This window comes from Hordeum vulgare, chromosome 6H, assembly GCF_904849725.1.
Source record: "Hordeum vulgare subsp. vulgare chromosome 6H, MorexV3_pseudomolecules_assembly, whole genome shotgun sequence".
NCBI lineage: Eukaryota > Viridiplantae > Streptophyta > Magnoliopsida > Poales > Poaceae > Hordeum > Hordeum vulgare.
Genome location: NC_058523.1, coordinates 208,139,974 through 208,156,495, shown reverse-complemented (window position 1 = coordinate 208,156,495; position 16,522 = coordinate 208,139,974). Strand labels below are relative to the sequence as shown.

Below are 16,522 nucleotides of genomic sequence, written 5' to 3'. Positions count from 1 at the left end.
TATTCCACCCTACCGTCGCAGGTCCTCGCGGTAGCCTCTCTTACCCTACCACCAGGGACCCTGGCGGTAGGCTCTGGACATTTAGCCGCGGGCTGGCCGCCCCACCCCCATCTCCCCCACCCAGCTGCCCGAAGAACATAGTTCTTCTCTCTCTCTCCCCTCCCTCATCTTCGCAACACCCCCCCTCGGATCTTCTTCGTTTCTTCATCGTTTTTACGGATCGAGATGGCTCTGAAACGACAAAAGTAAGCTACTCCGATCCCTCCAATTAGGACCGGTCAAATAGATTTCGAATCGTCGCATTATTTGCTTACCCCTATTTTTGAACTAGATTTAAAAATTTTATATCCTAGGATTGTTTCAGGTTGATTCTAGATGTTTTGTTGGTTGGGTATGAACTCTAATCACTAGTTGAAATGGTAGTGTGAAGATGAGCCCTAATTCATTTTTTTGTATGATGCATGTTGGAGGACTTAACTCATATGTTTGTTTTGGTATGATGCATGTTGATATGATGTGATGCATGATGTATAGTGGATGTTGTTTGAGGAAATATGCTTAAGACGAACCCTAGTTGATGTTTTTTGTTTTTGAAAAAAGATGGTATGATGCATGTTGGATGATTAACTCTAATGTTTGTTTTGCTATGATGCATGTTGATATGATATGATGCATGTATAGTGAATGGTGTTGGAGAAATGTATATGAATGAATTAATCATGCTGATGTTATATATATATATATATATATATATATATATATATATATATATATATATATATATATATATATATATATATATATATACTTATGCTTATAATGCTTATGTTTATACAATTTTATTTACAAGGCGACCTCTTCGGGACAACATTGGTATTTAGTATACCATGTTTGAGCCTACGTTCAACAAGGGTCATTGTACCCGTTTCATTGAGAATGGAGTGCTAATTACCATGTTGTGTGAAGCAAATCTTTCGAATTGATGAAAATTTATTTGGGTCTTCATTTTGATAGATGCTCTCATCACTCCGGATGAGGGGTCACGGGACGATCGTTAAGATGCAGTAGGACAAGCGCTACGCTCTGTACTACAGGAGAGCCCGATTCTTGGGTCTCATCCTAAAGTTCAAGCGTAAGCCACCGACGCTCATCCACTCAGCTCTCATAGGTTTGGTGGACCCATGGCGGCCAGTGACACATAGTTTCCATCTTCCATGTTGCGAGATGACGGCGACCCTCGAGGATTGGGGGATGATTCGATCCAACAGATCGAGGGTTGTGCTCTCACTCGACGAGTGGAGAGGAAGAACTGGCAGGATAGGGTTAGCGCCCTCATCGGGGATTGCCCCCCTCATTAAGAGTAGCCGGACATCCCGCGTACCGCTGCCTTGGCTCCTGAAGCACCGGAGCAAATGCCGAGAAGATGATGATCCCCGGACGATGGAGCAGTACGTGAGGGCCTACCTGTGGTTTCTTCTCGTAGAGGTCGTGTTTCCAAACTACTCAGGGGATGATGCCCTATGGATGTTTCTCGACTTCCTAAGGGACTGGGATGCTGGGTACAGCTGGGGGTCTGCCCGCGTCGCCTACCTATATATAATGTCTAAGATGCGGCTCTCTCCTTATTTGGGGGTGAGGCCTCAAAAGGGGAAAGGGGCGCGTCTAAGCATTTTGCAAGAACGGTAAACATTGCAATCCATACAAGAGGGATGAGTATACGATTTGGCTTACCCTCGCCACAAATTAGGTTACAAGATCCACACAACATTTATTCAAATCATTCAGAAGGCAGGGTCCGACTACGGACAAGATAAACAACAAAAGCAATGTTCTTGCCTCGCTAGGCCCACGATCACGACCAAATACGTCTAGTCATCGGGGTACATCACGTACATCCGGCTACTGTCCTCGTCAAACTCCCACTTCAACTGGTTGTCCTCGTAAGCATCTGCTTCTGCGTTACCTGTACCTGTGGGGTGGTTGTAGTAATCCGTGAGCCACAAGGAATAGCAATCTCATGACCATGTCATCGAATCTAACTAACTTGTTGGGTAAGGATGGGGTATGTGTTTGAGTTTGCAGCAACACTAAGCATTTATGGTGGCTAACTTATGTTGAACATGAATTAAAGGTATAGTGGTCTACGCATGACGTTCGTTAACTAAGAATAATCACTAAGTGATCCTGAACACCTACTTACGTCAGTCATAACCCCACCGTGTTCTCGATCAGAGAAGGAACTCTGAAGGAAACAGTCACGGTTACGCACACAGTTGGCAGGTTTTAATCAAATTAGTTTAAGTTGTCCAGAACCGTATGTTAACAAAGTTTCCATGTTTGCCACATAACCGCGGGCACGACTTTCAAAAAAGAATTTACCCTGCAGGGGTGCTCCAACTAATCCATCACAAATTATCACAGGCCACATAGAAATCCTCGATCACGAAACTCGCGATCTCGTCGGATTCCTTAATAGGAAAACCTCAACTCTGAGGAAAAACCCAAAGTCTCACCGGAATCCCAATGCACAAGATACATCGTTAAGGTAAGACAAGTCCAGCAAGACCACCCGACATGGGGACGACCCCGATAAGAGCCGCGTATCTCAATCTCAGGACACGTCGGATAAGCACAACGTACGATGGCCTGATAGACATCTCCCGGGTTGCCCTGGGTTTGCCCCGCAAACGGCTCGAGGTTGGACCAACACTCATGAGGAGCACTGGCCCGGGGGTTGGTTAAGTTTCCTCGGGGTAGCTATTCCCTATGCTTTAATTATTAAGTTGTTTGCAAATTAACACCAAAGTTGGGTCTTGCCAGACAAGCCTTAGACTAAACAATTTACCAAGGGGGTCCCCATAACAACCCCGAACGTTTTAGGAGCGCTCACTTATGGAATAAAAGAACTGTTAGTCGAAACTAAGGCGACAAAAGTGAAACAAATCACCTAGCAAAAGGCCAGATCTTCCGCCTTTTACCAAGTATATAGGTCCATTAATTAAATAGCATTTAATATAAGATGATAATAAAATTCCCATGTTATCACATGGACCAGCTTGCACCTGCAACTACCAATTCTATCAAGTGGTTGTGTGTAACGACTAAGATGCGGCCCTTTCCTATTTTGGGGGCGAGACTTCAAAAGGGAAAGGGGCGCATCTAAACGTTTCGCAAGCGTGATAATCATAACATTACATAACTGAAAGAGTGGCAAGTAGGGCATACACTTGCCATCTGATAAGAGTATAGCATTAAGCTTACAACCACACATTATTCAGAGCATAGTTTAGTCCCTCTACGGAGAACATGAAACAAGTAAAACTATGACATCCCGCATGCTAGCCCCACGATCACGACCACGGCCTCAGTCCTCTGGATAGTTCATGTACAGTAGACCGGAATCCTCATCGAACTCCCACGTCAGCTGACTGTCATCAGGATCTCCTGCGCCGGGCATACCTGTACCTGTTGGTGTTTGTAGTAATCTGTGAGCCACGGGGACTCATCAATCGAATGATCTTGGTATCGAATCTAGCCAAGTTATTGGGTGAGGAAGGATAGTGAATGGGTTTGCAGCAACCTAAGCATATATGGTGGCTACCTTACGATGATCAGAGTAATCATATGGTGGTCTACGCGAGCGATCGAAGACTAGGTTGATCACTAAGTGATCCTAAACACCTACTTACGTCAGACATAACCCCACTACGTTCTCGATCAGAGAACGATCTCTGAAAGAGACAGTCACGGTTACGCACACAGTTGGCAGTTTTATCAGAGTTACTTCAGGTTGTCTAGAACCGGATGTTAACAAAATATCCATATTTGCCACATAACCGCGGGCACGACTTCCCGAAAGATTTAACCCTGCAGGGGTGCTTCAACTAGTCCATCACAAACTGCCACAGGCCCCAAAGTAATCCTCGATCACGAAACTTGTGATATCGTTGAATTCCTTAGAGGAAAACATCAACTTTGAGGAGACCCAAAGTTTCACCGGAATCCCAATGCGCAAGATATATCGCTAAGATAAGACAGATCTGGCAAGATCTCCCGACGTGTTGACGAACCCGATAGGAGCCGCGTATCTCGTTCTCAGGACACGGCGGATTGTCCAAACTTCCGGTAGGCCAGTCACAGAGTTGCCCCTGGTAGCCACCGGCGGTTGACAGGTTGGACCAACACTCGTGAGGAGCACTGGCCCAGGTTGTTGATTAATTCCTTAGGGTAGCTATTCCCTATGAAAATAATTATTAGGTTATTAGCAAATTGAAATCAATGTTGGGTCCTGACAGACAAGCCTTAACACTACACAATTTATCAAGGGGGTCCCCATAACAACCCCGAACGTGGTAGGAGCACTCAGTTATGGAATCAAACATCAGTAACCGAAACTAAGGCGGCAACAACAGAACAAATCACCCGACAAATGGCTAGGCCTTCCGTTATTTACCAAGTATATAGGTGCATTAATTAAATAACAGTTTAAACATAATGATATCAAAATACCCATGTTGTCACATGGGACAGCTGGCACCTGCAACTAGCAAAGCTATCCGTTAGGGGTTGAGCAAGCCTACTTAGCCAGACAATATTTGCTAGGACAGGGAAGTGTTTGGGGTTCATGGCAAAGACATGTAGCATCTATATCAAGTGGTAGGCAGCGAGCATGTAACGAAGGAAACGTGATTCTAAGCATAACAAAGCTAGAAACGGTGTCAAGGACACGGTCATCTTGCATGTGGTTTCTTCGGTCTGGAACTGCTTTTGTTCTTCCTGGACGAACTCTCCGGACTCCTCGTACTCGTTTCCGGCCCCGGTAACTACCCAAAAGAAACAACATCTAATAAACACCAGCAAAAAATGATGCAATAGACAACAATATGCATGAATGTACTCCGCCAAACAAGTACATGAAAACAGCCCTACATCGATAAATCTATTGCCACCTCATCACAAGGGGATTTTTACTGAGATGCCCAAAACCAGAAATTAACAACACCATTGGATTCACTGGGATTTTCTACCCCAAATCCATATATCACACTACCACTTTTGCATCTAGAAAAACATCACAAGCAGGAAAAGGAATCTGACATAGAATCAACTACAACATTAATTCAAGAACATGGACTGTTCTTGGGCCAGCCCAAATTGGCATATGCCAGAATAGGCAAATTCCTTATTAGGAATTATCCCAAAGATGGAATCTATCACCTCAACAGAAATAATAAAGGGGAAAAATAAAAATAAAAACACTAAATCTAACAGCCATGGCCCACTGGTCAGTGACACAAAACAACATATTAACATTGAAAAACTAAAAGGGAGTGGTGGAGTTAGAACCCACCACCTCTCTATGCATCACAGAGGCAAGCACCACTTTGCTATGCAAAGCTAGTTACTCTAAGAGGGGAGAGAAAAAAAAAACAAAACTTTAAAAGGGCTAGAACCCTGGACCTCTTGCATTGTGTGCGACTCGGTTGCCACTAGGTTATACTACGACTACTGACCCAACAGAGCTAACACTTGAGGTAACCTATAAATGCAACTACTACAAGAAGGGAAAAACCTCAGGTAAATAAAAAGGTGGGGGTCTGGGAATTTAACCCCCGACCTCGTGGTTGTGCACAAGCTAGCAACCATTACTTAGAGGTTTCCATTCTCGGGGGAAGCTAGCTTCTACAGCGTAGAGGGACGATGATGCTCAATCCGAACCAAGCTTTGCCTTGGACATGGCGGTCACGAGAACGAAGCAGGGGCACTGTGGCAGGCGAGGCACGATAGGGCGGCGATGCAGCAGTGGAGAGCAGGCTGGCTAACGCGTGCGGGTTGCGGGCGTGCGCTGGAACGGGAGCTCCGTGGGTTCACAGCAAAACAACCGCCGCTTCCTTTACAGAAGATCTTCTTCAGAGAAGAGAACGGGAGCGCGGCGAGCACAACGATGTCACGGCTTACAGAAGATCTACGCTTACGGATGGCTAGCGACGCGACGGAGAGGGGGAAGGAAGAGGGGGGTCATACCACCTCACCTAGGGCATGAAAACGATGTGGAACGAGGCTTCAGAAGGCGACGGCGAGCTGCTGAAGTCTGGCGCGCATCCGAACCGGTTCTGCCTGAAGAAGAAGAGGAAGCAGACGACGTCGAGGCGACTCCTTGGGACCCCGCGAGCCGTCGAAGACGGAGAGGAGCACGGGGAGGATCCCTTCCCGTGCACCAGAGGGCGAGGGAGCGACGGAGATCAACTCCGGGCCCGAGCTGCTGCTCGGCTGGAGCACGGCGGACGCGGCGACGGCATGGCGCGAAGCTATCTTACCTAGCGGCGGCGAGGCGAGGTGGAGGGAGAAATGGGTCTAGGGAAACTAGGGCAACGTGGGGGACACAACTTATAGGTGGCTCGGGCTCTCTCCGACCGTCAAATCGACCGGACGGCTACGTGGCTCCCCTGGATGGCTGCCGTATAGAGGAGCACGAAGACTCCACTCAGGGGCTGGCTGGGCTGCGCTGCTAGCTGGGCCTGGGGGAAGAGGGAGCCCAACACACCTCTCTCTCTGGAAAACAGCAAAGGGGGTTCATGTTTTAAACAAATGCACAACAAATAGCTCACAAAGGAAAACAAGAAATGGTCCTTAGTAAGAAGAAAATATCTTTGGTGTACTAAAACCATGCCACTAATTATAAAAATAAGTAGGCATTTTTGGGAGAGCAAATAATTTCCTTTTCTTTAACATGGGGCTTTGTTTTTTAATTAAAACCAAAATGAAAAGGACCTCAAATAGAAGAGTGTTGCCGCCTACAATTATTTAAATAGTTTTTCAAAGATGTTGGACATTTTTAATGGCTAAAACAGAAACTTAAATTCTGCCTCAAGTTAGAAAGGAGAGGGGGGGTTTATTTGGACCTTGGTGCAACTATGATTTTGAAGGTTCCTTGTTGCACCCACACCACACTCCATAATAACATCCAAGACACATAAAACCACATCACCAAGCTGGCACAACACCCAGAACAAGACTAAGCAAAAAGGAAGATGCAAGATATGCATGAGAAGCACATGAAATGATAACCCCAACACCACCTCCATAGCCCCAAATGGAAAAGCTTACAAAAGGGGAAAGAAAGCACTTGGGCCGTCACAACTCTCCCACACTATAAGAGGATCTCGATCCGAGATCTAGGACTGGAAGAACTCTGGAAATTCGGAACGAAGGTGATCCTCACGCTCCCAAGTGGCCTCTTTGTCGGAATGATGTGACCATTGCACCTTGAGAAACTTGAATGACTTATTGCAGGTCTTGAGCTCAGTCGCCTCAAGAACTGCAACTGGATGCTCACGGTAGGATAGGTTGGGTTGAAGGTCGATATCCTAAAGATCAACTGTGCGCTCGGGAGTCTTGAAGCATCTTCGGAGCTGAGAGACACGAAACACGTCATGCACATTTGAGAAGTTTGAAGGGAGCTCTAATTGATAAGCGAGGTCGCCTCTCTTGCCAATAATTCTGAAAGGCCCAACAAAACAAGGAGCAAGCTCTCCTTTGATGCCGAAACATTGCGTGCCCTTCATGGGAGACACTTTAAGATAGAGAAAATCGCCGAGTTGATAAGCCATGTCATGATGCTTGCTATCGTAGTAGCTCTTCTGATGGGACTACGCTGCTTTGAGATTATCCCGAATGACATGACACATTTCTTCTGCTTCAGCAATCATGTCATTCCCAAGAATCTGACGCTCACCAGTCTCTGACCAATTGAGCGGGGTACGACACTTCCTGCCATAAAGAATCTCGAACGGAGCTTTGCCTGAACTCGCCTGATAGCTGTTGTTATATGAAAACTCAGCAAAAGGTAGATAGTATTCCCACTTCATGCCAAAGGAAATGACACAGGCTCTTAGCATATCCTCGAGGACCTGATTGACTCTCTCAACTTGCCCACTAGTCTGAGGACGGAAGGTTGTACTGAATCAAATCTTAGTACCCATCGCAGACTAAAATGAATCCCAAAACTTGGAAGTAAAGATGCTTCCTCGATCCTAAGAAATTAGCATTGGAACACCATGCAATGAGACTACCCTTGACGTATACAGCTCCGCAGGCTGAGCTGCCAAGATAGACCCCTTGACCGGAAGGAAATGAGCGACTTTGCTCAACTTGTCGATGACGACAAAGATGGCATCGTTACCTTTCTTGGACTTCGGAAACCCGGTGACGAAATCCATCTCAACATGGTCGAATTTCCACTCGGGAATGGGCAAGGGATGCAAAAGACCTGATGGACGTTGATGCTCTGCTTTCACTCTTCGACATACATAACATTCATTTACGAACTGAGGAATCTCACGCTTCATGCGAGTCCACCAGAAGGTCTGTTTCAGATCCTGATACATCTTGGAACTTCCTGTATGTATCGAGAGAAGAGAGTTATGAGCTTCTTCCATGATAACCTTTCTGAGATCCCCTTTCGGAACGACAAGGCGATCCTTAAAGAACAATGTATCTCTGGCATCCACACCGAAGCACTTATATTTGGGAACTCCCTTTGCCAAGCCAATCTTAACTTTCTTCACCATAGCATCAAGAAGTTGAGCTTGTCGGACTTGGTCTTCCAAGGTCGGAGAAATCTGAAGATTAGCAAGAAATCCCTGAGGTACTAACTGAAGGTTGAGCTTTCTAAAAGAATCACAAAGATCAGGGTGGAGAGGCTTCAGAATAAGACTGTTGTAGTAAGCCTTTCTGCTCAAAGCATCTGCAACGACATTAGCTTTGCCTGGAGTGTACTCAAGGCTCGGATTAAAATCTTGGAGCATTTCCACCCAACGAGTTTGCCGAAGATTAAGGTTAGGCTGGGTGAAGATGTATTTAAGACTCTTGTGATCGGTGAACACTTCAACCTTTCTTTCCAACAAGAGGTGTCTCCAAGTCATCAGAGCATGTACCACTGCCGCCAACTCAAGATCATGAGTGGGGTAATTCTTCTCTCTTGGCTTCAACTGTCTCGAGGTATAAGCTACCACTTTCTTTTCTTGCATCTGAACTGCACCAAGACCTTGAAGAGAGGCATCGCAGAACACTTGTTAAGGTTTGGAATCATGAGGAGGAACCAAGACTGGAGTAGAAGTGAGCTTCTCTTTGAGTGTGTTGAAAGCCAACTGACACTCTGGAGACCAGACATACTTCACACCCTTCTGAAGAAGACTTGAGAGAGGCTTAGCAATCTTGGAGAAATTCTCAACGAATCTTCTGCAATAGCTTGCAAGCCTGAGAAAGCTTCGAAGTTGCTTCACATTCTGCGGAGGTTCCCACTCAACAATGGCCTGCACCTTCAATGGATCAACTTTGATGCCCTCGGCAGAGATGATGTTCCGAAGGTACACAACTTCCTTCAACCAGAACTCACATTTGGAAAACTTAGCATAAAACTTATGCTCTCTTAGCTTATCAAGCACAAGCCTGAGATGTTCCTCATGCTCTTCCTCAGTTTTCGAAAAGACCATAATATCATCAAGGTACAACAAGACGAATTCATTCTTGAATGGGAAGAAGATATAATTCATCATGCGATAGAAGGTCGGTGGAGCATTGGCCAGACCGAAAGACATCACCGTGTACTCATACGAGCCAAAGCTTGTTCTGAAAGTAGTCATCGAAATGTCCTCTTCGCGAATGCGAATCTGATGATAACCCATCCTGAGATCAAGCTTCGAGAAGATCTTAGCCCCTTTCAATTGGTCAAACAGCTCATTGATGTCGGGAAGTGGATACTTGTTTTTTGATCATCTTCTTATTCAATGGATGGTAATCGACACAGAGTCGTTCCGTGCCATCCTTCTTCTTGACGAAAAGCACTGCACAACCCCAAGGGGATGAGCTTGGTCTGATCAGACCCAGCCGCTATTGCTCATCAAGTTGTTTCTTCAGCTGCTTCAGCTCTTCTGGACCTAGTTTGTACGGCCGCTTACACACAGGCTCAGTACCAGGTTCAAGTTCAGTTACGAACTCCACTGCTCGGTGCGGAGGCATTCCTGGCAGTTCTTCTGGAAAAACATCTTCATACTCTCAGACCACCGGGACTTTAGAAATTGGAGAGATCTCACTCTTCTCATTCAAGGAAAACAGACGGACCGTGTCATCACGCTCTGCGAAGATAATCACGTCCTCTAGAGAATGAGTTAGCTTCACTTCTTTAGCTTCACAATCAATAGACGCCTTGTTCATAGCCAACCAATCCATACCCAGGATCAAATCAATATCAGAGTTGCCAAGGACAATAGGAGAAGCCAGAATGGCATAATTACCCATCTTGACAACGACATCAGGACCTATGAAGCGAGAATTCATTTGCAACCCCGGTGAAACCACAGTTAAGGATCTAGGAAACTCTTCACAACACAGCTCATGCTTTGCAACAAAAGGCCTTGAAATGAATGAATGCGATGCACCAGAATCAAATAAAACCTTTGCAGGAAAATCATTAACTAGGAGATTACCCATAATCACGTTTGTGGAGTTCTCCGCTTCAGCTGCATTCACCATATTCACTCTTGCATACTTGGGATTGAACTTCACCATAGCATTGCTTGGAGGCTTCCCTAGAGGAGGGGGTGGAAGACGCACCTGAGAGGTACACTTGTTGGAGTAGTGACCCTTCTGCCCACACTTGTGAAAAGTAACATCTGACAGCGGACGGAACTGCACCTCAGGATTCCCTTGCTTCTGCTGCTGAAACCTCTCCTGGAAAGGTGGGATGAGTGGGTGGGAAGAACCACGACCACCTAACTGCTTGAACTGCTGAGTCTGCCGAGGAGGAGGAGACATCCAATATTTCTGTTGCTTCTGGACCACCTGAGTTGAGGGCGATGAGCTGGAATCTCTGAAATGCTTCCTCGAATTCTCCACTCTGAGCAAAGCTGCCTCAGCCCTGAGAGCCAAGTTATAGAACTTATCAAACTCATCGGGATCGTGCAAGGCAAGGGCCAGCTGCAAGTCCTCTCCCAGACCACCTCTGAACTGATAGATCTTGCTCTTCTGATCTGGAACTTCTCACACATCTCTTCCACAAAGTTAGTTGGAATATAGTGAGACCTGAAATCTCTGTAGAAATCGTCCCAACTGATCATTCTACCTCCCGTGGAGTCCTTCAACTGCTGCCACCAAACTACTGCCTGCCCCTTGAGATGAAATGTTGCAAACTTGACGAAGTCCCCTGAATGGACATTGCTGCACTCAAAGTGTTTGACCATGTCCCGAATCTAGTCCTCAGTGTCGAACGGCTGGTCACAAGACGTGAAGGACCTCGGCTAGTTCACCAGGAATTGATTCAGAGATGCAAACTGATGAGCACCAGGGTTGAAATTGCCCTGCTGCTGATTGCTCCTCTCTTCCAACAGCTGAATTAACATCTGGGTGTTAGAATTTGTTGCAGCCATCACCGCTTGCCAAGCCTCTGCAGGAGGTGGTGGCGGAGCATCATCATCATCGCGACCCGGATTCTGGCGAGTTGGTGGAGACATCCTGAAGACGGACAACGCATTAGGCCGGAGATTAACATTCAAGGTAAAGCTGAATCAATAGACATAAATATCCGAACAAGAATACTTAGCAATTGCATTCGAACAATAATTAGTAAGAATGCTTCCTCAAAGTGACTACCGACAACATCTGATTAAAGGCCACTCGAAAACCAAGTATGAGCTAGGATTGCTCGGAACAAACGTATGACAGAGATTCCATTCGATATCTTCGTGGATATGATCGCACGGGCTCGAATTTACTGTAGCCATCCTGTGCAAGGCAGTGCACACGACTTACGAAGCGTCCCCGAGTTGTAGCAAGCTACAAGGACTCTTTAAGACACAACGAGAACCGCTGTAAGACGACCTGAACAAGCGTACCCACTGAATGTCGAATCCCATCCTCACATCATGCATCTGTAGGAAGATTGCCCTATAAGTCACTACTTGATATCCCACCTATGAATTCCCAAAATATCTGTCATGCAATCTGGTCCACGGATACAAGGAGTAATATGTCACACAACTCCTATATTAACCCGTCCAGTGTATCACATCCATCAACACATAACCAGAATCTCGAACTTCATCTAACACAGACCCTCGTAATCACAACGATACAAAGTGTGGCGTTACATCCGGAACTCTCTGCGCCAGTACTGGGGAAGCCGGACTCCTCTCGTCACTACTAGTATTGAAGCAATTACGAACATCCTCCGTCCTGAGATACCAAGAAGTCTGAATGATGGCGATGTGCACAAGAATCCCCTGGAGCTCAACTCCCCGGCAGAAATCAAGTCAGACAGGAGGCACCAAGACAGGACTCCGTCACATCGATATCATATAGATTTCAAAATATCCGTGTGATCCTAAATTTTTTTTGAGCGAGAAGAAGAGTAGAATTAAGATTTCCTAAGTTGATAACCTTACCAGAGAAAAGAAGAGGAGAAAAAAGAAACCTACTCTCCAATATAACTAAGACTCAAATAGTTTTTACTAGACTCGACTCGGCCAAGTTCGATCACACAAAGGCTCTTATGGTCGCAAGGCTCTGATTACCAACTTGTAACGACTAAGATGCGACCCTTTCCTATTTTGGGGGCGAGGCCTCAAAAGGGAAAGGGGCGCATCTAAACGTTTTGCAAGCGAGATAATCATAACATTACATAACTGAAAGAGTGACAAGTAGGGCATACACTTGCCATCTGATAAGAGTATATCATTAAGCTTACAAACACACATTATTCAGAGCATAGTTTAGTACCGCTACGGACAACATGAAACAAGTAAAACTATGACATCCCGCATGCTAGCCCCACGATCACGACCACGGCCTCAGTCCTCCGGATAGTTCACGTACAGTCGACCAGAGTCCTCACCGAACTACCACTTCAGCTGGCAGTCATCAGGATCTCCTGCGTCGGGCGTACCTGTACCTGTTGGTGTTTGTAGTAATCTGTGAGCCACAGGGACTCATCAATCGAATGACCTTGGTATCGAATCTAGCCAAGTTATTGGGTGAGGAAGGATAGTGAATGGGTTTGCAGCAACCTAAGCATATATGGTGGCTACCTTACGATGATCAGAGTAATCATATGCTGGTCTACGCGAGCGATCGAAGACTAGGTTGATCACTAAGTGATCCTGAACACCTACTTACGTCAGGCATAACCCCAGCGTGTTCTCGATGAGAGAACGATCTCTGAAAGAGACAATCACGGTTACGCACATAGTTGGCAGTTTTATTAGAGTTACTTCAAGTTGTCTAGAACCGGATGTTAACAAAATATCCATATTTGCCAAAAGATTTAACCCTGTAGGGGTGCTCCAACTAGTCCATCACAAACTGCCACAGGCCGCAAAGTAATCCTCTATCACGAAACTTGTGATCTCGTCGGATTCCTTAGAGGAAAACCTCAACTTTGAGGAGACCCAAAGTTTCACCGGAATCCCATTGCGCAAGATATATCGCTAAGGTAAGACAGATCTGGGAAGACCTCCCGACGTGTCGACGAACCCGATAAGAGCCGCGTATCTCGTTCTCAGGACACGACGGATTGTCCAAACTTCCGGTAGGCCAGTCACAGAGTTGCCCCTGGTAGCCACCGACGGTTGATAGGTTGGACCAACACTCATGAGGAGCACTTGCCCGGGTTGTTGATTAATTCCTCGGGGTAGCTATTCCCTATGCAAATTATTATTAGGTTATTAGAAGATTAAAACCAATGTTGGGTCCTACCAGACAAGCCTTAACACTACATGATTTATCAAGGGGGTCCCCATAACAACCCCGAACATGTTAGGAGCGCTCAGTTATGGAATCAAACATCGGTAACCAAAAGTAAGGCGACAACAACGGAACAAATCACCCGACAAAAGGCTAGGACTTTTGTTATTTACCAAGTATATATGTGCATTAATTAAATAGCAGTTTAAATATAATGATATCAAAATACCCATGTTGTCACATGGGATAGCTGGCACCTGCAACTAGCAAAGCTATCGGTTAGGGGTTGAGCAAGCCTACTTAGCCAGACAATATTTGCTAGGACAGGGAAGTGTTTGGGGTTCATGGCAAAGAGAGGTAGCATTTATATCAAGTGGTAGGCAGTGAGCATGTAACAAAGGAAACGTGATTCTAAGAATGACAAAGCTACAAACGGTATCAAGGTCACGGTCATCTTGCCTGTGGTTTCTTCAGACTGGAACTGCTCTTGTTCTTCCTGCACGAACTCTCCGGACTCCTCGTACTCGTTTCCGGCCCCGGTAACTACCCAAAAGAAACAACATCTAATAAACACCAGCAACAAATGATGCAACAGACAACAATATGCATGAATGCACTCCGCCAAACAAGTACATGAAAATAGCCCTACATCATAAATCTATTGCCACCTCACCACAAGGGGATTTTTACTGAGATGCCCAAAACCAGAAATGAACAACACCATTGGATTCACTGGTATTTTCTATCCCAAATCCATATATCACACTGCCACTTTTGCATCTAGAAAAACATCACAAACAGGGAAAGGAATCTGACATAGAATCAACTACAACATTAATTCAAGAAGAGGGACTGTTCTTGGGCCAACCCAAATTGGCATATGCCAGAATAGGCAAATTCCTTATTAAGAATTATTCCAAAGATGAAATCTATCACCTCAACAGAAGTAATAAAGGGAAAAAATTAAAAATAAAAACACTAAATCTAAGAGCCAGGGCCCACTAGTGAGTGACACAAAACAACATATTAACAGAGAAAAACTAAAAGGAAGTGGAGGAGTTCGTACCCACCACCTCTGTGTGCATCACAGAGGCAAGCACCACTTTGCTATGCAAGGCTAGTTACTCTAAGAGGGGAGGGAAACCCAATCTAGAAAAACTACCACGCTCTACAGAGAGAGAACCACTTTGCTATGCAAGGCTAGTTACTCTAAGAGGGGAGGGAAACCCAATCTAGAAAAACTACCACGCTCTACAGAGAGAGAAAAAACCCAAACTTCAAAAGGGCTCGAACCGTGGACCTCTTACACTGTGCGCGACTTGGTTGCCACTAGGCTATGCTGCGACTACTGACCCAACACAGCTAACAACACAGGTAACCTACAACTGCAACTACTACAACAAGGAGAAAAAATCAGGTAAATAAAAGGTGCGGCGCTGGGATTTGATCCCCCGACCTCGTGGTTGTGCAGAAGCGGCGTGGTTCTTCTACCTCCATCCACCGGAGGAGATGTTGTCGCCGGCGAGCGGAATGGCGATGACGGCGGCCAAGATTGCCGGCGGGGGTACGGATTCCTTAGAGGTTTCCATTCCCGGGGGAAGCTAGCTTCTACGACGCAGAGGGGCGACGATGCTCAAGCTGAACCAAGCTTTGCCTTGGACATGGCGGTCACGAGAAGGAAACAGGGGCGCAACGGTAGGCGAGGCACGACGGGGCGGCGATGCAGCAGCGGCGAGCAAGCTGGCTAACGCGTGCGGGTTGCGGGCGTGCGCTGGAACGGGAGCTCCGCGGGTTCACAGCAAAACAACCGCAACTTTCTTTACAGAAGATCTTCTTCAGAGAAGATAATGGGAGCACGGCGAGCACGATGATGTCACGGCCGGATCTACAATTACGAATGGCTAGCGACGCGACGGAGAGGGTGAAGGAAGAGGGGGATCATACCACGTCACCTAGGGCAACACGGGGGACACAACTTATAGGTGGCTCGGGCTCTCTCCGGCTGTCAAATCGACCGGAGGGCTACGTGGCTCCCGTGGATGGCTGCCGTACAGAGGAGCACGAAGACTCCACTCAGGGGTTGGCTGGGTTGCGCTGCTAGCTGGGCCTGGGGGAAGAGGGAGCCCAGCACACCTCTCTCTCTGGAAAACAACAAAGGGGGTTCATGTTTTAAACAAATGCACAACAAATAGCTCACACAAGAAAACAGGAAATGGTCTTTAGTAAGAAGAAAATATCTTTGGTCTACTAAAACCATGCCACTAATTATAAAAATAAGTAGGCATTTTTGGGAGAGCAGAATAATTCCTTTTCTTTAACATGGGGCTCTGTTTTTTAATTAAAACCAAAATGAAAAGGACGTCAAATAGAAGAGTGTTGCCACCTACAATTATTTAAATAGTTTTTCAAAGATGTTGGACATTTTTAATGGCCAAAACAGAAACTTAAATTCTGCCTCATGTTAGAAAGGAGAGGGGGGGAGGGGGTTTATTTGGACCTTGGTGCAACTAAGATTTTGAAGGTTCCTTGTTGCACCCACACCACACTCCATAATAACATCCAAGACATATACAACCACATCACCAAGGTGACACAACACCCAGAACAAGACTAAGCAAAAAGGAAGATGCAAGATATGCATGAGAAGCACATGAAATGATAACCACAACACCTCCTCCATAACATAGCTTCAACATGGTTGCCCCAAATGGAAAAGCTTACAAAAGGGGAAAGAAAGCACTTGGGCTGTTACATTATGCAAGCGCTAACTTAGTCAAACAATGTT

The 16,522-nt window shown here is 46.0% G+C and overlaps 1 protein-coding gene across 7 annotated transcripts; it reads right to left on the bottom strand.

Moving 5' to 3' along the window:
• Positions 1–1,695: 1,695 nt before the first annotated feature.
• On the bottom strand, positions 1,696–15,860 carry LOC123404363. 7 transcript variants are annotated; one of them, XM_045098280.1, is made up of 4 exons: positions 15,194–15,685; positions 14,197–14,280; positions 10,488–11,511; positions 3,201–3,465 (listed from the first exon to the last, which is right to left on the bottom strand). In XM_045098280.1, exon 3 carries the CDS (start codon positions 11,238–11,240, stop codon positions 10,773–10,775), a length of 468 nt encoding a protein of 155 aa, XP_044954215.1. In that variant the 5' UTR covers positions 11,241–11,511; positions 14,197–14,280; positions 15,194–15,685; the 3' UTR covers positions 3,201–3,465; positions 10,488–10,772. The 7 variants fall into 7 exon arrangements, 1 of the variants encoding a protein (XP_044954215.1); XR_006611758.1 differs by lacking the exons at positions 3,201–3,465; positions 10,488–11,511; positions 14,197–14,280; positions 15,194–15,685 and adding exons at positions 1,696–1,969; positions 6,033–6,639; XR_006611756.1 differs by lacking the exons at positions 10,488–11,511; positions 14,197–14,280; positions 15,194–15,685 and adding an exon at positions 6,033–6,639.
• Positions 15,861–16,522: the final 662 nt, after the last annotated feature.

Bases quoted from the DNA above. Each gene is read 5' to 3' on its own strand.
- LOC123404363 (XM_045098280.1), bottom strand. From the start codon at position 11,240: ATGGTCAAACACTTTGAGTGCAGCAATGTCCATTCAGGGGACTTCGTC.